At 33.4% G+C, this 22,780-nt stretch overlaps 1 protein-coding gene across 1 annotated transcript; it reads left to right on the top strand.

The window, feature by feature from the left end:
* The first annotated feature begins 7,843 nt into the window (after positions 1–7,843).
* LOC139510950 (paramyosin-like) lies at positions 7,844–19,082 on the top strand. Its single transcript, XM_071297506.1, has 5 exons — positions 7,844–8,304; positions 10,516–10,764; positions 11,963–12,217; positions 18,365–18,529; positions 18,822–19,082. Exons 1-5 carry the CDS (start codon positions 7,942–7,944, stop codon positions 19,080–19,082), a joined length of 1,293 nt encoding a protein of 430 aa, XP_071153607.1. The 5' UTR covers positions 7,844–7,941.
* Positions 19,083–22,780: the final 3,698 nt, after the last annotated feature.

The raw sequence follows: 22,780 nt of genomic DNA, 5'->3' as shown, positions 1-22,780 counted from the left end.
GTGATATGACATAAATCAACTTCGGTCTATTCGATAGCATCCGGATTTCATATCGGTATGGTCAATGCATCACCATTTGTATAGTATAGTTCACCTGAGACTACTGTTATCGTAGTCTCAGAGTTCACGTATAGTTAGTATATAGTTCCTTAGTATGGTGTATTTCTAATAAAACATTGGCAATAGTACTACTATGCCCAACAAGGAATTGCAAATTCAGGGCCGTAACTACATTGACTGAGGCAAATGAGACAAATGCCTCATGTAAAAAAAAGGTTGTTTTCATATCAAATTGTTTTCACGGAAAGTGTCTTGCAAGAAGCAAGTTCTCTTCACTCTCTGGTGTATCCCCTGGATGTTTTTCGTTATCCATGTTTCTATTTCCTTTTAGTTTTCAGAGTTGATGGCCTATTGTTTGTACTTTTGTGTTCCAGGTTTGACTTTTGTTCATTTATTGTCCTACTTTATGACTATAGTCTGAGTGTTGACTTTCATTTGTAAACGTGGTTTTGCAATGTTGCATGTCCACCGATGTCCAGAATTGTGCGAGAAATATATTTAAGAACATGCGATGCTACTCAGTGGACACAAAAAAATCATACCTGTCCTTTCTGCATGGATAATTGAAATTGATATCAAAGAATAAAAACAGTTTGTTTTATTGTAAATAAAACTAGATAGCTGACATGGTTTGAATTAAAGTAAGGTCACATATTTCCCAGTATCAAATAATTTGAAGAAAAAAAACAAGGTTTTGCCATATATGACCTTTTACATTGAAAGGTTAAATTTGCATTAAGTCGTGCTGAGACCCTTTAACAGATAATAAAGGAGTATGGGGACATAATCGCACACAAAGCCAATGTATAGAAGCAATACAAATGATCAATGGTCAAAGTTTGTGTTCCTGCCTTTCATCTTGATAGTTGCCGTAAGGTCTTCAACAATACATTTAAAGAATCATCAACACCGTAAAACAAGGTGAAGATGGTCCCTAGAGTGGACTTAAGCAGTACTAGTTCTTAAAGTATGATACTGCAATGTCACTATATTTAAATCTATAGTCATAATAAAACTCACCCAAGTCTAATCACAATACAAGTCAAGAACAGACAGACAGATACGGTATTAATAATTACAAGTACACACCCGTGATATCGCGGGTCCGTGACTGAATTAAAGTATATAACTATGCCTAAGCCTTATTTTAGTAATTGGTATTGTCATCTGATAAAGTCATGTCGATTATAAGATACACAGTTTTCTCTGCTTTCAAATCTTTCTGTTTGAACCCGTCGACCTGGAACTTATCAATTATTGGAAATATTAATTATTTGGAAAACAAAAGGTCCAGGCTATCCAGGAATGGGGTATTTTTTTAATCAACAGCATTGTCCTATATTAGTTATCTTAGAAAGTCTTGCTGATTGCAGAATAAAGCTACAATAGGGAACAATTTGACAATGATTGAATTTAGTAGTGTCAGCCCTTTGATTATGACCCGTGTATATAGCAAAATCCTAAATACACCGTTTGGTGGTGCGCCTGTCAAATGCGGAATGTACAGATAAGGTAATAGCTAACAGGTGAATATACTATTGGTATCGGTATCGGATTAGACCCGGAACTTGTTAATTATTGGCAATATTAATTATGTGGAAAACAAAAGGGTCTGGAGTGGTGTAATTTTTAATCTACACCATTGTCCTATATTAGTTATATATAGAGTTGAATTCTTTGATATGTCGTTTTTACCCGATGACGGCTGACAAATTGGACCTCGTAATTTTAGTATTATAGATGAGAATAACGATTTTTGCTTTATCCTACATATTGGTCTTTTAATGTTGTCTCTAATACCTAAAAGTCTGAAATTACAATGAATCTTTGCTTTGGGACCTGATTGTCGAAAAAAATGTCTAAAAATTAATTAAGCCGTTTCAATGCAAGAAAGAGTCTGGGAAAAGCTCAGAATGCACGATTTTGCGTTATTTTTCTCAGAGCTTCTGGGGCCGCCTCGCCCAAAATTTTTCGCCTCGCTCCACTCGGCAAATATATTTTTCCTCACTATTAAAAGAGGCTAGTTACGGCCCTGGCAAATACCCTTTCTTATCCCATTATAAAACTGAAATTTTAGTGACAATAATCAGTGTTTTTAATAAATTCGTGACACTTAAGTTTAATTTCCAGAAAAAGATACTTATAGTTAAGTTATGAATACAACTATTCAATATTTTTGCAATACTTAAAAGTAAAGTGCATCATATGATTATACAGAATATTTAATTTGCGTTATAAGATCTTATAAAGCATTCCTCAATATGTGTTCGATATTCGCTTGCATTTTAACATGCTCTAGGCTAAAGATGGTTTCTCAGAACTTTCCATTTCATGAAACTCTGATGTTGTCATATTTTGAATTAACTATCGTCTTGCGGTAAATGGTTAATCTGGACGTTGGATCGTTTTGAGACACAAAAATTAATAAAGTGAAAAGTAAACACAAGTTATGACAGCCTGAGACATATAATATGTATTAGATGTCTCTGGTTATGATCAATAAATATTTCAAAAAGCAGGGATCCTTTTCCAGTATGTAGTACGGTGACCAAGTAAGGAAAAGTCGCTTATTTAAGGAGTTTAATCGTCATTCAGACTATACGGCTATAAATCACAGTATTGGTAGTGCAAAGGTTACACTTCACATTTTGACTTGTCGTCAAAAAATCGTATGGTGCAATTTTTGTAAAATGGGCTTTGAAGTTCATTCCCTTATTTTAAAGAAAAACTTACTTTTATAAGATTTTAGGCCTACATTCTTAAAGTGCATTCTTGATATGCTTCTTGTTATTATATATATTGTTGTTACATCTTATTTTAACAATTACAAAAAAAGTTTAGCAAAATTAATCCGTTATTGAAGAGTTTTTGTAGATATTGAACACTACGAGTATTTCCATTTAAATAATAGAGTAAGTTTCAATTCATTTTCATCATTTATTTTTTCGCAAAATGTAAAATAATCAACATTTATTTGATATTTCAAACTTTTATTAAACAAAAGTTTCAAAATCCTTTATCTCAGAAGCATATTTTGACTTGTACATTGAAACAATATATACACTATAAAATGAAGATACAAGTTTTCCTCTTAAAATTCGACTTGTACAAAAATATTGAACCGGACCGATACTGTTATTTTCATCTATAAATAAACTCATCATAGATACCTAAATTTAGTATATACGCCAGACGTAAATGATTTTTTGTATCAGAAAGATTTTTCATTGCTAAAATTTGTTCAATTCGATCGTTTTTGTTAGTTCATGGTCCCATTTCGGGTTGGTTATCGTGTTTTTATGTATTTTTAAAAAGCTTTCTTATTTTTGTATGTTTACTTGGTATGTTTATTTTTTTTTTAAATTATTTCAAAAATTAAGAACCAAGTCTGAATTTGGAAAATGTTTGAATTAGGAAGTCCTTTACGATTAGGTCCTAGTAGTCAATTGTTATCAAAGGATTATAACTCATTACGCTAGACGCGCGTTTTGTCTACATAAGAATCATCAGTGATGCTCAGATCAAAATAGTTATAAAGCCAAACAAGTGCAAAGATGAAGAGCATTGACAACCAAAATTCCAAAAAGTTGTGCCAAATACGGCTTAAGTAATCTCTTCCTGGGATAGGAAAATCCTTAGTTTTTCGAATAATTTAAAGTTTTGTAACAGGAAATTTATAAAAATGACCATATAAAAAAGGCAGCACATGTGTTTTAACTTTGAAAAGTTTATCGTTTGAAAGAGAAGAAGTACTGAATCACTTCCTTTACTATAAAGAGTAAACGTTGCTTTTTAAGTTCTGTTGAAAGACTTAATGATGGAATCTGCCAGCAATATGTTGAAGCGTATGGGTTTTTTGTTGAAATTCATGATTTGGTGAACCAATTCGACTCTGATGTCTTTTTGCACTTTCCCTACCTCCGATTGGCCCATCACTCACAACTTAGACCAGTCTGAGAGGTTGTATCGCATTGCTTTTTAAAAATGTATTGATGATAACAAAATTAAAGGATTGGTGACCTTGCAGCTGACTATTATAAAAATGTAACCCTATGCTTTTCTCTAGCGCACACACTAGCAGACATTTTTTACCGCTACGATATGAAACACTCAATAAAGTTGTCTGCTGAAAAGGAAAGCCGCACAAAGACTACAGCTTCCAACAAGTTGTATCAGATTATTGAAGTGAGAAGGATTCCTGACTGGAAAAAAAAATTCTGTTAAAGAAAATCAACAGGCTCTCCATAATTTCTTTGATACTTTTTCTTTCTCAAAACTATGACAAGTCTCCTTCTACCTTATAGTGGGCTATACTTAGCCGGAACGTTTGTAAATCAGAAATTGTAGAAGTTATTTTAAACAATAATGTTAATTGTAAATGACTGTCGTAATTTGGTTAGCACTCAACAAAGGCCAATACTCGTATGATAGTTAATGCCTTATAATTTGACATAAAGTTAACAGAAATAGGAAAGAGCGACAGAATAATCATACGGACCTCTGATACGGGTGTAATTGTTCTGTATGTTCACTACTACAAACAGATACAACATGCATGCGAGTTGTAGGTGCAGATGGGGAACATTAGCAGTGTAAAAAATAGTTAAAGATTTTTACCCATTCACCAACTATGTGCTTGCTTTTCTCATCTGTAACATCTAGAAATTAACAATGAGGGTCCGTTGAAAACAAAAATTTACGACAAAAGAGATGATTTCAGCTTTCCAAGTGAACTTACCGGTTCTAAGTAGCAACATTCCAGCAGCACCTGCATACGGGGTATATATCTCCCAATTGATATGATATTCCCATGCTTGCATTTCCTATCATGATTTTCATGATAAGCTATTAAACCAAGAGTTCCAATTAGTGAAGTTGAAATAAACCCTTCATAAATTTTACGGACGCCATCACGAGTTGGTTGACCGTTATGGAATAACCGTTTTACAAATGATATCGGATATGTTCCTTACGTCGTAAATACAATCCTCTTCCTTTTCATGAATGTGACCTACCGAATTAAACTATTTACCGGATTTGTAATAATATAAGCAACACGACGGGTGCCACATTTGGAACAGGGCCTGCTTACCCTTCCGAAGCACCTGAGATCACCCCCAGTTTTTGAAGGGGTTAGTGTTGCTTTTTCTTTAGTTTTCTATATTGTGTCATGTGTTCTTTTGTTTGTCTGTCTGTCTTCTTTCCTTTTTAGCCAGAAGTTGACAGTTTATTTTCGATTTATGAGTTTGACTGTCCCTCTGGTATCTTTCGTCCCACTTTTACATGCATGAGCTTTTGTAAAATAAACATTCGGAATAGAAGGCCTCAATTGAAACAACATTTATCATTTATTTCTGAGGTTGGATGTCTCCGGCAAGGTAACTACTGTAACTTTAACGGAATTTGTATTGACCTTGTATAATTGAACAAGAGTTTTGAAAAACGCCAATTTGCAGAATTAATCAATTACTAAGTAATCAGTTCTTTTTTTTTTTTTACATTTTCGAGATAATTCAATGCCAATTGATTTAAAATTTAACACAAAATGCTGCTGATATCTTTCAATTTTGAAAATATAGAAAGAAAAAAAGTGAACAATATTTTGATCTTTGACCTTAATTTATGCAAAACTGTTACCACCTTTCTTTTTGACGACATCGATTTTCCAAAAGTATTCATATTTCCGAATCCAACGATATATAATATAGCCATATAGTGTTTTTGACGATTAAATTTTAAAAATATTGGGCCTGGTCACCGTACTAATGATGTAATATGAATCTTTATAAGACTTTATGCTGATTTTCCTAAAACCTGTTTAACCGTGTTACAAATTAAAAACCAAACCACGTTTGTATCATCAAAAATATCTAGCCGTTCACGCAAATTAATAATATACAACCCGGCTGCCAGTGGCGGATCCAAACTTTACCTAAGGGGGGCCCCGCTGACTGACCTAAGGGGGGCCCGCTCCAGTCATGCTTCAATGATTCCCTATATAATCAACCAAATTTTTCCCACGAAAGGGGGGCCCGGGCCCCCCAGGCCCCCCTGGATCCGCCTATGGCTGCTGCATATACCTATAGATGCATCGAAAATGAAACTGATAACACACCAAACTGCGGTGGTAAGCACTGTTTTATATACGAAAAAAAACATCATTCCATTTATCCTATTTGGTGCGAACGTTCAGGGGCTTCATACACGGGAAAAGAGGGGGGGCTGACCATATATCCCCATTCAAAAGTATTGATCGCAAAAAGAGGGTTCCAATCCACGGATACCCCTGACATTTTAAAATTTCTTATTCAACAGCTTTTTCCTTTTCTCAAATCCCAAGTCCAAGCAGTGTTGTGGTTAATGATGGAAATAGTCAGTCAATCAAATTCTGCCTTTGTGTGTTTAGCAGGTAAACAGTCTGGATGTGCAGTTTTTGCTTGGAAGTCGGACATCCTTTTTCCCACAACTCTAGCAATAGACTACTGACGAATTAAGTGCCTGCTTTACAGGATGAAACCAGCGAGATTTAAAGGCTGTTTGGGCTGTGAAGCCATCACGAGCGGTTCGGGGAAATCTTTATTTAGAGGATAAAACCAGTGATACTTTAATGCTGTTGAGCAAATGAAAGCCTAAACGTGCGAATCATGGAAGATTTCGGATATTTAAGAATTTATTTTCTATTTCTTTCGAATTTTGCGGATAAAGTATGATAATATGTCAAGCATAAGATGGCAAGTCAGCATGAACAGGACTCTTTGTTGGACCATTTTCTCTTTTAATTGTAATAGTTCATCTCGGGCGATATTGTAAACACGAGAGGAACCTCTATCAATGTCTTTTCTTCTGTAGTTCAGATTTTGTAGATGACCTCGAAGTTCTTGATATCACTTTTTCACAGTATCATTGGTGGAGCAAATTAGCTTTAATTTTGGTGTTTCATAAGGATCAAATTCTCTACTAGTAAAAAAACTTGCTGACTATGTTTGAGCATAGATATAATAGCCATTATATCTATGGTTTGAGATATTTCAATTGCAAACCTTATATGTTGACAAGGCGTCTGTAATATAAAAAAAATTAGCACAGCTGTGTAGACACATGTATAAGCCTACTTTAAAATCGTTTTTTTTTTCTGTTATATCTGCCAGACTATTATCTTATTTTTTTATCTTTCTATTAACCGTGATTTGCAAATAAATCATCATCTAATTTGATACATGTACTTTCTGAATGGCCTTCACTTTACACTTTTACATTATTTGCAGTGTGATAGGGAGACGAATTTACAAATAAAAAACCATTACATCAAGGACATTTGAGTTAACAATATAAGAGTTAAAAGACATAGGAATTGTCGGGCTATATATCAGCAGAACGATAAACTAAATTTAGAGAACGTGGCCCTTTGATAGTCTGTAAGGTAAAACAAATTTTGTTTAGAAAATTGTTCTGGAGCTTCTCTTAAATACATATGCATTCTAAAATGTAAAGTTATGTCTCGCCATTTGGTTAACCGTACTAGAGTTGTTAAATTTTAGTTTTCCTTATAATGCTAAATGCCTGTCTTCAAAGTTCTTCCTACTTATTTTCTTTTTATTTTCTCTGGTATTTTTACGACTGAATTCATTCACGAGAGTATGCTATGCAATCGCCTATAGTTTAAGTTGCAGACTGCATGTTAGTACATTCAGGGATTGTTATGCGGAGTACTTTATTTTCAAATGACATTTATATAGCAGGTGTTTTTATGCGGTCTTCTCACGTAAAGCTCGGAAAATCAATTGAAAACTTTCAGGGTGATAATTTAGCAAATCATTAACACATTTTCTTTTTAAATATTAGCTACAAATTTAAAGAATTATTCCTTATCTCTACGTCGACATGGATAAAAGTGGATCTGTATGTAGAATGAATACAACACGAGGAACAAAAGGTCTCCAGGACGAATGTCCGCACAATAGCCAAAATCGAAAAGAAAGTCATCTGGTAAAAATCTATCCGCAAACAGGAATGGCGTCTAACCGACCATCATATGAACATTTCAAACATGGTTCTCATCTTGACGACGGTAGAAATAACTCTATTACAACATCCGCACATTCTTTGGACCAGGAAGATGCACTCCCTCGTAACAGTCGGGATGCAGCAGTAGTGCAGTTTTTCCGAGAAACTCTTAAACTTCAAAGGAAATGGATTATTGGAACCATGGAAACTTCAGTAAAAACTGCCACTGAAGATTTCGAGGTTTGTCAATATAACATTAAGTGCCATTCTGTAATGTTCGCATTAACAATAAGGCTAACATTCCTTCCACTTAATAAAGAAAGGCACATATAGAACAGATACATATTGATGGGCGACTTCAATTTTCCTGAATATTATTAAAACTGGAAAAACGAAACACTCGAATCATCAACCTTAATAATATCGTACAAATATCTATCATAACGAGCGAGCACAACATCAAAAAAGATGTAACCGAAACCATAAAAGAAAACAACATTCTAGATTTGTACTACCAGCAAACAAAATCTAATATTATGCCAGTACAGAAAATAGAAGTGAAACCAGAACTAAACATACGAGATTCTGGATAGGTGGGACCTTCATTTCTTTATTCTTTAGTTTGAAAATAAATAAATTCGGAATTATTTCCATTACGTCAGACCAATTCCAAGATTATAAATCATATTATCTTTAGATGTGTTATAAACTACCAGGATGGAAATAACTCCTTCCATCAAACCAGTATTGATCAAGTGATAAACACTCCCGTATACAACTTATGAACACCACTGAAAGCCTAGCAAAAGTAAGAAATCAGATATTGGATTTCAGTTCTGAAATTGAGAGCGTGTCTGACCGCTATCTAACATAACGATATTGAAAAATACATGTAGTAATTCGGGAAGACAGCAGTGGCCCCAAACAGAAAATAGTCAGTACTACCAGTGGCGGATCCAGAAATTTGCCTAAGTGGGGGCCCACTGACTGACCTAAGAGGGGGCCCGCTCCAGTCACGCTTCAATGATTCCCTATATAAGCAACCAATTTTTTCCCAAAAAGGGGGGGGGGGCCGGGCCCCCTGGGCCCCCCTCTTAATCCGCCTCTGACTACTAGATGAGTGTAAATCTCAATCTGCAACAGTGTAATCAGGCAAATGTCAGTTCACCTTGACCTAATTTGTTTTTGTTTTTGTTCATTTTTTTTTATTTTGTTCACTATTTTATCAGACACTTTGTTTTAGGTAGGGTAGTGTTATTTTGCAAAATTTAATGCACACGATGAAGGTGTGTCGGGAATTTGATTTAAGTAAAAGAGTAGATTCAGTAAGACCCCTTTTTGGCCCCAAAATGTAGCAGTTTTACAAAATTGTGAAATTCAAAATGTAAACGTTTAGCCATTTATTGGAAAGTAGAATACTTCTGTTACATACATAAGGGCTGATTTTGACAATACAATGCATATTTGGCGGGTTATACTAGCATCATTAAGTCATGCTAAATTACTGAAATCTTCATAATTTTAGCATTTGAGCTAAATTTTAGACGGTTTCCGCCTTAAATGGACGTGGCCGCATTTGTGTTCATTTTTTTATACTTAAAAGTAAGTTGTATTTGATGATAATACCTAACATATATAAAGATTGAGGATGAACACGGATGCGGCCACTTTCATTTTTGTCAAAAACTATGTGAAAAGTCACTTTTCAAAAGTGACATATTATGGCAGATTTATAACATTTAAAAGCTTGAATGTGAGCGTCCTTAATGACTAAATCAGTTCAAATCTTTCATATAAATTAATTGAATCTACTAAAGTAGACACCTAAGTGTTTAAAACGTGTCAAAAATTTTCATCAGATGAACCTGAATTTGGGGCCAACATCGGCCCTTACTGGACCTACTCCTTTTCAACAAAATTATGAATACTGCTGCAGGTACATTTTTGCCATATTTATGAATAAATTACTTATTCTCCGAAAAGGATGCGGACCGTTAGAACATTCGTTTGATCGACCTTTAAATGTACTAATAGTTCTTAATGCCTGGAGGTTAGGCTAGCCATTAAGGCCTGTATGGAGGTTTGGCTAGTCATTAATGCATGGAGGTTTGGCTTGCCATTTAACCAGGTTCAACCCACCATTTTTTTTCTTAAAATGTCCTTTATCAAGTCAAGAATCGAATAGTTCGTTTCTGTGAATGTTGGCGTTTGTTTTTGTTGCACTTCGGTGTTCCTGTTGTTCCTTTATTTTCCTCTTATAGTTTATGTGTTTCTCTCGGTTTTGGTTTGTAACCCGATTTTTTTTTCAAAATGTATTTATGACTTTTGAACTCCAGAATACTTACTACTGTTGCCTTAATTTAATACTAGTGTTTTTAAGACCTGCTATAATTTTCTTCATTCTTATAATGAAGTACTGTGCCCATATTTTATGATTATCTTCTCTTGTAGAGAATGTTAAAAGTGGTGAACAGAAATGACAATGCTATTAATCACATGCGGTCGTCTTACACACACTTGGAAAAATCGTTAAGCCAAGCAGTCCAATGTATGTCAGCAAAGTTAAGTGATTGCAACGGACGATACATCCAAGCAACCAATGAGGCTAAGCAGATTAAACAAAGAGCAGAACAACTGATGATCCTAAACAGCGAAAAGGCTCTGATCACAGACGACAGATTAACGAGATACAATACAGAGGTGATAATTTTAGGGAAATTTTGCAGTGTTTTGTTAGTCTCTTGAATATTATCATAGATAGAGATAAACTAAACAGCAATAATGTTCAGCAAAGTAAGATCTACAAAACAAATTAAAATGACAAAAATTGCCAATTGACCTTAAGGAGTTATTAAAGACAATTTTACACAAAATGATCATCATATTTGCCACACTTGAAAATCTTCTCCAATTTAAGCAAACAAATAAGGTGAGCGAATCAGCCTCTTGAGGAACTAGCTCTTGTTTTTTTTTTAAATAAAAAGTTTATTGAAGCTACAGTGAGCGACACAGGCCTTTTATAGCCTCTGGTTTATTGGTTAATCTGAATAATGATTGGGGCTAAAAGTAAGGCGATATAAATGCTCAATAGAGATTTTTTTTCTGAAAAGTACTGATATTCTTCTATGGATAAGGTTTTTGAACTTTGAACTTGAGAAATTGGAACTTCATATATAGGTACATTATAAGACTATATAAAACGTATGTGTATCTGCATCTCCTCCTTAACCCCTTTAATATCATGATTTTCTGAAACTATTTGAGAATGTTTTCCATATAAAATACAATGTCCTCCTACGATGATTTTTTGGGTCAGATTTTTTAGTTACATTTCCTTTACCAGCGCATGGATTTTGTATCCGCAACTCTTCGGAAGCCAAATACAACTTTTATTTAATCTTTCTCATAATCTCAAACATATTATGCCTTTATGCACCCCTTTTAGTTTTAAGTAATCCGAATTATTAAATGGAATTTCCTTACCAAAACATTTTTGTTGCATTCTTTTAATAATTTATACCTCTTTTGTATCATATATAAATACTCCGAAACCCCAAAAACAATTTATTGACATTTGCTTACTTTGATACTTTGTGCATATCTTATTTTGATTTTGGGTCAGAATCATTTTCGTAGTTTTCTATGGCAAATCATGTTAACACTACAGTACGAATTTATATACCCACCTCTGCTCCGAATTGCTCATCCGTATAATGTCATTCACCTTCCATTTGTTTTTTTTTTATTTCAAGTATTAAAACGATGGTTTTTTTTATATGCGAAAAGAAATCAAACTAAGTAGCACATTTTTATGCGAAATGAGCATATCCAATTTAATTTTGCAGGTTCACATCAAATACGTTTTTAATCTTAACATTCTTCCATAATTTATCTACAGAATATATTGGAGCTATGTAAACTGAACGATGAGATCGAGTCATTGATTAATTGTATCAAGAAGGAATTATACTCATCGGATGAGAAGAGGAGAATATACATGGACAGCATAAGAGGTAGAATTCATACCTCTAACATGTTCACCAGAAATGCCTTACAAGTGTGGAAAAAAGCAGCATTGAAGTCCTTAGCGAGAACAAACAACAGCATCACTACTAAACTGAAGGAAGAAAGAAAAACATGGAAGAATGATATGGTAATAAAATTCTAATAGAAATTTCCAATGACATGACATTACTCTATACATAACCAACGTATCTGAACGTATCGCGGCCGATTTCGTTTAATAGTACGAGCATGGATTGTTCGCTCAATACACATATTATGTTGGAATATATGTTATTTCAAAATTAGGCTAATCTGATATTTTCCGTCTTTACATCTTTTGTTATTAAATTCTGTGAAATTTTATTAACAACCACCCTTTTATAAGGGAATAATTAGTTCAGTAACTAAATCAAATGTACCGATCAGTGATTACTTGGTCATTTGACCCACATATATTTAGTTTTGAATTGAGGAATTTTCTAAACCACTTATGTCATGCAAATGAGACAACTTCCCACCAGAGATAAAATTACGTTTAAGTTAGCTACTATATAGGTCTATGTTTGCATTATTAAAGCAAAGGGTTATTCCAAAAGATAAATATATTTTTTTAACCATACAACTTAGCTCAATAACACCATTTGTTTATAAAATAAAAACAAACGCATTTGAGAAAAAAGATAGTAAGAAAAAAGATATTTTCCTTGTCCTTTTCTATTATGATTATAATCATAGGTCTGTTCAATTTTCATTTGATCTTTTAACCAAAGTTGAATAAATGAACTAGTCCATCACTTCATTGATCTTCATTTGATACCTCAACTACATAAGCTTCCTGAGGTTTCCTTACAAACAACGGTATATTGCCGGGTCTTCCAAGTGCTGCACGAAACCTCTCTTATTAGTTATCAAAAGTACCAGGATTATAATACGTCAGGAGCGCGTTTCGTCTACACAAGACTCATCAGTGACGCTCAGATCAAAATAGTTAGTAAGCCAAACAAGTAAAAAGTTGAAGAGCATTGAGGACCCCAAATTCCAAAAAGTTGTGCCAAATACAGCTAAGGCAATAAATTCATAGGATAAGAAAATCCTTAGTTTTTCGAAAAATTAAAAGTTTTGTAATAGGAAATTTATAAAAATGACCATATAATTCATATTCATGTCATATTCATGTCGACACCGAAGTGCGGACTACTGGGCTGGTGATACACTTGGGAAAGAAACGTCTAAACTATTAACATCAATTTTAGCATCAATCTAAGTCGGGCTTTAAAGTTATTGTTAAACTAACTATTCTAGAGATGATGTGAATCAGATGTTGATACTAAAGAATTCACAGGATATTTTAGAGTACATACATTCTAAGACTCGTTCATCTTGCATTAGTATTACAACAGTTGTCTTTTCTACTCCTCACACTAGTATTCTCCATTCCAAACTAAAAGACAAATGAACAGAGTTAGTCCTTCGTTGTTTCATAAAAAGAATGGCTAACGTAGATACAAGTATTTTGTTTAAGGGAGAGATAAATCCTACTTTGTAAAAAACACTCTGATTTAAAAAAAAAAAAAAAAAGTATGAAACAAACATGGTCAAGATGCTTGATTTTTTTTAATTGTCAACATATTACGTTTGGAGGACGTGTTTGTCTACAAATATTCGACATTCTCATGGGAACCAACTGGCCTCCTTTCGTGAGGACTTGTTCCTGTATCCACATGGGGTTGACTTCATAAAGGGAATACAAAGGAAGAAAGAAAAGAAGTTAGCAGTATCTTTGAACTTAACTTTTCGCTATATGAAGATGATGTTCTCTCACTAAATAATTCAAAATTTAATGACTATGTTGAACGCTTCTATCCCATCGAACTTGAGGTAAAGGATACAAGAAACAACTAAGAATTAAGTCTGCCTCTTATAATGCCTTGCATCTAGAAATTGACAATGCAGATTGGTTTAAAAACCAACATTACGACAAAAGACATGATAACAGCTTTTCAATTGGTAACTTTCCAATTCAATAAACAACATTCAAGCAGTGCCTGCATATGGAGTATATATCTCCCAGTTGATACGATATTTCAGGACTTGTATTTCCTATTATGATGTTTCAAATATCGTTACTACAATCCGTCCCCTTTCGACAAATGAGACCTACCCAATTAGACTTATTCCCGGGTTTGTACTCGCATGAACAGAAACGACAGTGCCACATTTGGAACAGGGTCTGCTTACCCCGCCGGATCATCTGAGATCCCACCCAGGTTTTGGTTTGGTTCGTGTCGCTCAGTCTTTAGTTTTCTATGTTGGTCTCTTTCGTTTTTAGTCATGGCTTTGTCAGTTTATTTTCGATTTATGAATTTGAATGGCCCTTTTGGTATTTTTCGCCTCTCTCTTATTCCAATAAGTCAAATAAATCGGAACACAGTATACAATCACATATTTAATCTTTATAATACATAGACAATATATATAACGCACACTGTTGGAAATTAATTTATTTGTATAATCTGTACAAACTGATGTTCACCAAGTTTTTCTCCTGTTTCGATTCATATAGTAAGTACAAATAAGCTGTATATTTACTATCAATCTATGTTATGTATGAACTTCTTTTGTATTCTTGTATACAACTTTGAAACCTTTAACCTTTATCTACCGAGCAGATTTCTTAGATTTTCCTGTAGAAATCGACATGTTTAAATATTGAACACTGGGTGCTCAATAAAGGCAACAGTAGTATACCGCTGTTCGAAATTCATAAATCGGTAGAGAAAAAAACAAAACCGGGTTACAAACTAAAACTGAGGGAAACGCATCAAATATAAGAGAACTACGACACATTAGAAACACAACATCAAAATGCAACACACAGAGAAACGAACTATAATATAACAATGACAATTTCCCTGACTTGGTACAGGGCATTTTAAAATAAAAATGGTGGGTTGAACCTGGTTTTGTGGCATGCCAAACCTCCCGCTTTAGTGGCAATGTTTATTATAACATTAACATAACAATATTACATGACAGGACTACAATACAAATAAATGAGACAAACTATAGGACAGAGAAACAAATGAATAATAGCCAACAAATGTACCAGTTTAAAAATAATAATACGCCAGACGTGTGCCACGTCCACACAAGACTAACCAGTGACGCTAAGTTTGGGAGCCAAAACAAGTACAAAGTTGAAAAGCATTGAGGACCAAAAGTCCCAAACAAAATGTTACCAATACGCCTGGGACAAGTACATCATTATTATTTAGAATTTAGAATAATTCATACTTTTGTGAACAGTAAAATTTATAAAATGACTATATAATAGATCTAAATGATTAAACTGAAGTGGTGACTAGCTATAGAATAAAAACGAACACATTACAAAAATACACAGCCGTATTGGATAAAACCCAGTGTAAGGCTCAAAATGATGTCACATTTGAATTTGTAAAATGTAACCAATACGAAATAGGTAGGACACCACATATAAAGCAAATTATAAGTATAATTGACGAATTTGTTTGCTGCTTGCAAGATGAAAATTAAAAGTAACATAATACTTTTTTATCGTTTATTACGTTATGATATGTAACAAAAAACCTTGATTTCGTTTCCAAACAATTTCTGATATTAATCCATTCCTCTGTGCAGTACTAGCTGTAATTTTTTTGAAGATGCTCACCTTGAAATTTTGTATATTGTACGTATTTGGAAAGCATTATTTTTAAGTTGCCACAACTTTTATCCAATACTACTGTATGTTTAGACAATACAATATGTTTAGACAATACAATATGTTTAAACTAATATCAAATGCTCTATGAAAAATAAAATGTATCGACTAAATTTATTATGTAATGCCTCGTTCACACGTACATTTAATTCGAATTGAATTCGAATCGAATGCGAATCGAACTCGCTAATCGCGTTCACACACTCTTCTTTTTTTAATTCGAATTAATTCGAATTGGCTAATTCGAATTAACTAATTCGCATTAGAAATACGTTTTTGTTAATACAAATTAAAAGTTAACGTCGTTAGGACAGTATTTAAATGGTCTGTTGATTATTCTCTCCTGTGAAAATTTCCGATGGTAATGAGTTCCAGTACTTCAAAGTATTTAGAAGAAATATGGATTTCGATTAATCTGTTCTGGCTAATTGTCTGAATACATGATAGCTGTACATATGGAATTGGTAATTGTTGCAGGTTTTCAGATCCCCTGTTAGTCTATGACCTGAATTTTTCAGTAATTTGTGTAAAAGTATAATCGCTATTTCTGGTGTTCTTCTTTCGTTTAGTGGTGGATGATTGAGTTGTTTCATAATAACCCTTATTGATCCAGGTACATAGTCAGTTTAGTTTGATGTCACATGATTAATTCGGGCCGCTCTCTTTTGAAAGTTTTCTAATTTTCCTGCATATAAGTTTGAAGGGGAATCCAGGCAGCACTTTTATATTCAAAGATTGGTCATATAGACTCTTTGTACGCTGGTGATTTTAATTCTTCGGACCAACATGGTACGGCTCAATTTCGAAACATCAGTCTCTATTGTCATCAATGTGCCTCCCACAGTGTAGCTTACGCTAGTGGTATTTACACCATATTCGAATGTTTGAAGAAATATGTCAATTTGATGTCTATTGTAGTGATATCAAACATGTTATTTTTCTTCTAACAAAGTGTCATAACATTTGGTCGGTTGAAATGTCATGCATCGTTTTGTCCAATTCCATTCATATTCTTTTAATGTCTTCCTGTAAATTTTTGAAATCGTTGATGGTGTCGATTAGCTGTAGAAAACAGAGTCAGCACCAAAAAGTCCGATATCGGATGATATATAACGCGACATAGTTCATTTGTACCAGAAGTAATATATATTTTCCGTATAAGATATGTGCAGAAACAATATCTGATTCTTTAAAAGATAAATACATGTATACTAGTACCTACAATGACACAATCGCTTGCTTTGTGAAGAACCTCGCTGATTGTTTGCCTTTGAGAACACATTGAAGATGATATCATCAAAATGCTGTACATTTTGATCGACAACAAGTTTGATGACTTTGGTGGATCAATATTTCGGCAAACAATCAGTATTCTAATGAGAAATTATTTCCTCTTCAGGCGGACTTGTTCTGTTCTCATTTGAAGCAGAATTCACATATAATTTTCAAAAAGACAAAACGAAAACCAATCTTCAAAATATCAGATGTAGTGAATCTGTCACTTTACAACCAACAGTTCCCTCAATTTGTGTTTCTCTTGGCAAGATTTGAACATATGTAAACTACAAAAAAGAAGATGTGGTATGATTGCCAATGAGACAACGGTCATTTTGGTTTTGGTAAAATTATATATTTTTACATATTTGTTGGTAACAGTGATGTTTAGCATTTTGTTATCTGTCGGTTAAAAGGCTAAAAGCTGCAGCTTTCTTGTAATTAGTCTCTGTTTGTTTTTTTTTCATTACTTCATTTGCTTTGTGGCTTTTGGTGTATCTAGAGAAATATCGTATTTTGTTTTAATCGCCAGTAAGTTTATTTAAAGAGCTGTTGTTAGCTAATTTGAATTATTTATAGTGTTCTCAATAGTTTCCAATTTAGCAGTTATCTCGTTTTCTATTATGATAATTATCATGGTTTCTCTTCAGAAGTTTGATCAGTCGATTTATCTGTTGTTAATCCAGGGTACTAATAATTACTGATTTTCTTTTTGTTTTGTTTTTGATTTTCTTTGTTTGATGTCTTTCTACGTTCCTTCGTCTAGTTGCAATCCCCGTTGTGTATTGGAAATAATTCCCTACTGTCATGATTGCCTGGAATTAAACAATACCTCTTCCACGATTACCAAGTGGTCCACGTAGTCCAACAAGTGTATCACTAGTCTGACAACACTGAGACTGATTTTTGTGAGTTCGAATCCATCAAATGGCATGTGCGCTCGAGTACAATCTTTATCGAATAAGATTTTTCAGTTTTTTTTGGTGATTCTCCGGGCACTTGGCTTCCTCTATCAATGAAAATTGACTGCTAATAAATAGCACAATAATGCAAAAATAGGCGCTAAACACCAATTGAAAAAGCAATTAAATCCATCATTGAATTACCCTTACATAAATCATAGTAAGTTGATTTATTTAGAAAGTGTTGTTTAATTGACCTTTGCTTTCCTCTATTTATTTGTAGTAAATTCGAACGAATTTTAAAATATACTTGTCCTCTACAACAATTTTGATACTAAACAAATGATAAACGATTCTAGTACGACTTACACTTCAGGACTTGATTAAAGACCAGAACACAAAGGAAATGGACCAACTGGACCGAACGATAAGTCTCTTAGAAGCGGAAGCTAAAAACCTCATTCAAACTGTTGTTAAAAAACTGGAAAGCCTAGAGAAGAATGTTCATATAGATGGGTCCAGTAATGAAGATTTCAGAAAGGTAAAAACTTAACTAAGCGACTTGCATAAGGGCTATACATGTTTATTGGAGTTATATAAAACTTTTCGATATCCGATTATAAAGGAACGGACATTTCTAAACAATTAAAATATCCTATCTTTCATGTTTTAAAACAAAAGACAATAGAAAAAAAGAAGTGTCCTTTCATTTTCATTTGCATTTTTAAGCATTAAGATGTTGACCAGGATGCTATGAATATGTAATTAGTGAGAACCATGTAACACTGAATACAAGTCCTAAGCATACTTTTAACTTTTGACTTTTTTTACAGATGGTGAGAAGTCATATATCTTCAAACAAAGGCTCATCAGAGAGGTCTGAAGAGGAAGTAACAGAGGTTAAGGAAGGCCTTTTGAAAAATATCAAAGAAACCGATACAAGATTACAGACATTCAAATCTGACATGGAAACTAATATGGACTCTAAGATTGAAGACATCAAAATTGATAGTGATATTCTTGATAAACAAATCAAATATCTCTCTAGATTAGTCAGAATTCTACTCAATCACGTATCAAAAAGCACAAAATAATCAAAACTCTTCTCAAATTTATAAGAATTTAAAAACTCTTTACTTTGTGCTTGATTTGGTTGTGTTTAGCTCAATGAAAGAAGATGTTTGTACTTATCAATGGCATGGTCCAGCCATTCTGTCAAAAGAATCTACGCCATTTTGAAGTCAATATCGTTCATAACAACGGTTGCATTCCTTTTCATTTATCAAAAAGATGCCGAAGATACCAAGGGGACGTACAAATATATATATTTTTTTTTATTTTGAGAATAAGTTTTAAAAGGTGGTTTTGAAATAGTTTGCCACAAAAAATGTTCAGCCTGTATGTATGAAATTATGTTGTTAAGAAGTTGTAACAATTCATTTAGTTAGTTATTAGTGTATTGTTATTATTGTTTTTAAAAATCTTTTATGGTATAAATAAAGGAATATTTAAAAAAACTTGTAAAACTTGGTTCATTAAGTTCGCCCTAAGATTAAAAAAAGAAACAACACCAAACCCTCTCTTAATCATTGTGGAAGTATTGTTCTATTTGTTGGAATTTAACAGATAAGGTTATTCGCATGTATGAGAGTATGTTTGAAATACCTAAGCGTCACCTGGAACTGAAATTAGTTTTAGTAGGGTGTTTGAATTCGTCTTTTTCACTTTTTTTTTATAGGATACAAAAGGGAAATTTAACTTCATAGGTTGAAAATAAAGTTACAATGACAGGGCTAAAAGAACATCAGACAACTAACAATACACAAAACTCACCATAGAAAACTAAAGACTAAGCAACACAAATCCCTCCAAAAACAGGGATGATCTCTGATGCTCCTGAAGGGTAAGCAGATCCTACTCAATATACAACATCTCTTTGCATTTGTAGACCATATTAAACTAAAGCACACAATAAATTTGTTTACTTAACTACCAAAAGGATCACTAATTGACCAAAGTGTTTAGAATTTGTCCATCAAGTCTAGCCCTTGACTTAATAGACCCATCGATAAATGTTAGGGTTATAAGTGTAATTGTTGTATGCTTTTTGACAAATATCAATTCGAAAACATGATTATATACTAGTAGAAAAAAGTGAAAATGCAAAAAAAGTGAACTCCAAGGAAAATTCAAATCGGAAAGTCTTTACGTAAAACCACAAGCTCTGCTCAACCACTTCAAACGATTTCAAAACAGCTGTCATTTTCCTGACTTGGTATGGGCATTTTCTTATATAGAAAAAGGATGAAGCAATTCAAAACGGTTTCTTTTGTTTTGGGATTTGCACAAGAGTTAATGAAGTTGCTGTATGATTTTTTTTATGAAGTACAGCAATCGATATAGTAAGTGTTTATATATAACCTTCATTTCATATCAGCAAATCAATTACTTCGAAGACGCTTTCGGTAGCTGCTTGTATTTTTGATACGATACAATTTGTCTTTAGTTCGTAACCTTTTATATAGCTTTTTCTGCTCTGGTTTCAATAGTATGTTATGTTGTGTGCGTTTTGCCAGTCCATCTATTGATCGGAATTAAAAAGGGTGAAGATTGTGATTAAAAAAAATATGATTTACTAGTAGCAAAACCACATTTTCATGTGTTGATCCAAATTAGGATTTTCGTTTAAATTTTACGGATGATTTGGGCCAAGAGGTGAGTTTAAATGTAGCTCTTCGATTGTTTTTGTTACATTCATTTGCAATTTATATAGACTGGGCTAGTTAGAGCTTGGTATATTGTATAGACATGTGTCTATTGTTTCTATATGATTAAAAGTTGTTAGTATCTAATACTTCAAGAGACAACAATCATACGGTCAACCATAGATGTATAAACCAATGATATCTATAGACGTCAACAATAAACTCATCATAGATACCAGGACTAAATTTTGTATATACGCCAGACGCGCGTTTCGGCTGACTAAAGACTCATCAGTGACGCTCGAATATAAAAAAGTTAAAAAGGCCAAATAAAGTACGAAGTTGGAGAGCATAGAGGACCAAAATTCCTAAAAGTTTTGCCAAATCCAGCTAAGGTAATCTATGCCTGAGGTAGAAAAGCCTAAGTATTTCAAAAATTCTAAATTTTGTAAACAGTTGATTTTTAAATATAACCATATCAATGATAATTCATGTCAGCACAAAAAATGCTGACTACTGGGCTGGTGATACCCTCGGGGAAATAAATCTCCACCAGCAGTGGCATACGATCTTCACTTGAGAGTTCCATATACATGTATAGAATCCCACGGAATAAACGTTAATCTATTAGTTTGTTCTTTCAGCATACAGGGAGTGACATATGGAACTCTTGCAAACCAGACAATTCAACTACACAAAACATCATGCTCTCAGCTGCTCATAATCTTTAAAAGTTGTGATTAAATATAACACAGACTATCTTCGATTTACCATAAAAATTCCAGAAATGACAAAGGCATAAAGATTTAACCAGACAATCACTACAGAGGTGACTGTGACAGGCGTGTGACCATGTACTATAGAAAATCTTGGTTTGTTTGATAGCAAGAGGTTGCCCCTATCCATCATACGGGTCATTTTAAAAAAATGTCAAATTTTCAGTACACCCATGCTAAATGTTTTATTTCTAATGGAAATTTCAGTTGTAATGGTTTAAATGAAAGCTTGTCGGATTTGTGATTCAGAACATTAATAATAAACACACCTTACATCTATTTTGATAAGATTAAACTGCATTTAAGTCCGATTTTGGGGGTATTTGTGTGCGTACATTGTTAGAAAAACACATTTCAAATGATTTTTTTCCGATTTTCTGATCGCCTTGATATCTGCAAAAGGGACTTTTTAAGAACGTTAATTATAATTCTAACGAAAAATCGTAGCTTCTTTATCATTGTATGTAACAGATTATCTACAAACTAAATTCAATCAGCGTACAGGAGGTTCATGTCTATCTTGTTACCGCTACTTAAATCAGTCGTTAAATTATTCTCCCTATGAATATTGAATCAGTCAGTGTTGATTTCAAAAATGCAAAGTAATCTTTACATTTAAAACGCCTCGTTTCTTGAACGACAATGTAGAGAAAAGAAATTTCAAGACATTTAGTGAAAAAAATAGAGCGTACTTTTTTTCATGTCTATGCTGTTACCAATCATTTTGATTAATTACACTAACAGTATGGTTGTAAAAAGTGCAATAACGTGTTGGTAACCAAATTCACAATAGAAATCCATAATCACTTCACCAAAGGGAGTAGTTATTTCACAACAGCAATCAAAAACGAAGAAATTTGTCTATCCTGTTACTATGGTTGTTATGGTTGACATGTGTATAGACAAAAACGGCGTTAATTTTTTTATCTTAACATGTAGGTGGAAAACGAATGAAATATTTCATTGTTTGAACTCATCTTAAGGTTATAACGTCTTCATCTTCCCAATTAAAAGCATTTGCAGGTGCAATACTGATATCGGTAACAGGATAGACAAAAAGGTAACAGGATAGACTTTTATATAGTGATATATCAGAAACGTACGTTCCTATTACCAACGAAATAAAGAGAAAAGTAAATGAACTTATGAGGGATTTACTTGATGTTGGGTTTATTTGAAAGGGTTAAAAAAGACCGAACAATATAAATTGCTATCTTAGACTTGCATTACTGGTGGTAATTTTTACAACCTTTGAAAATTTTTAGAGGCATTTTTCAGTACAACCTAGAAAATAGGCAAATAATCTATTAT

This window comes from Mytilus edulis, chromosome 2, assembly GCF_963676685.1.
Source record: "Mytilus edulis chromosome 2, xbMytEdul2.2, whole genome shotgun sequence".
In the NCBI taxonomy this organism is placed as follows: domain Eukaryota; kingdom Metazoa; phylum Mollusca; class Bivalvia; order Mytilida; family Mytilidae; genus Mytilus; species Mytilus edulis.
Note: the sequence above shows the minus strand (reverse complement) of the source record. Positions and strands in the feature narration are given on the sequence as shown.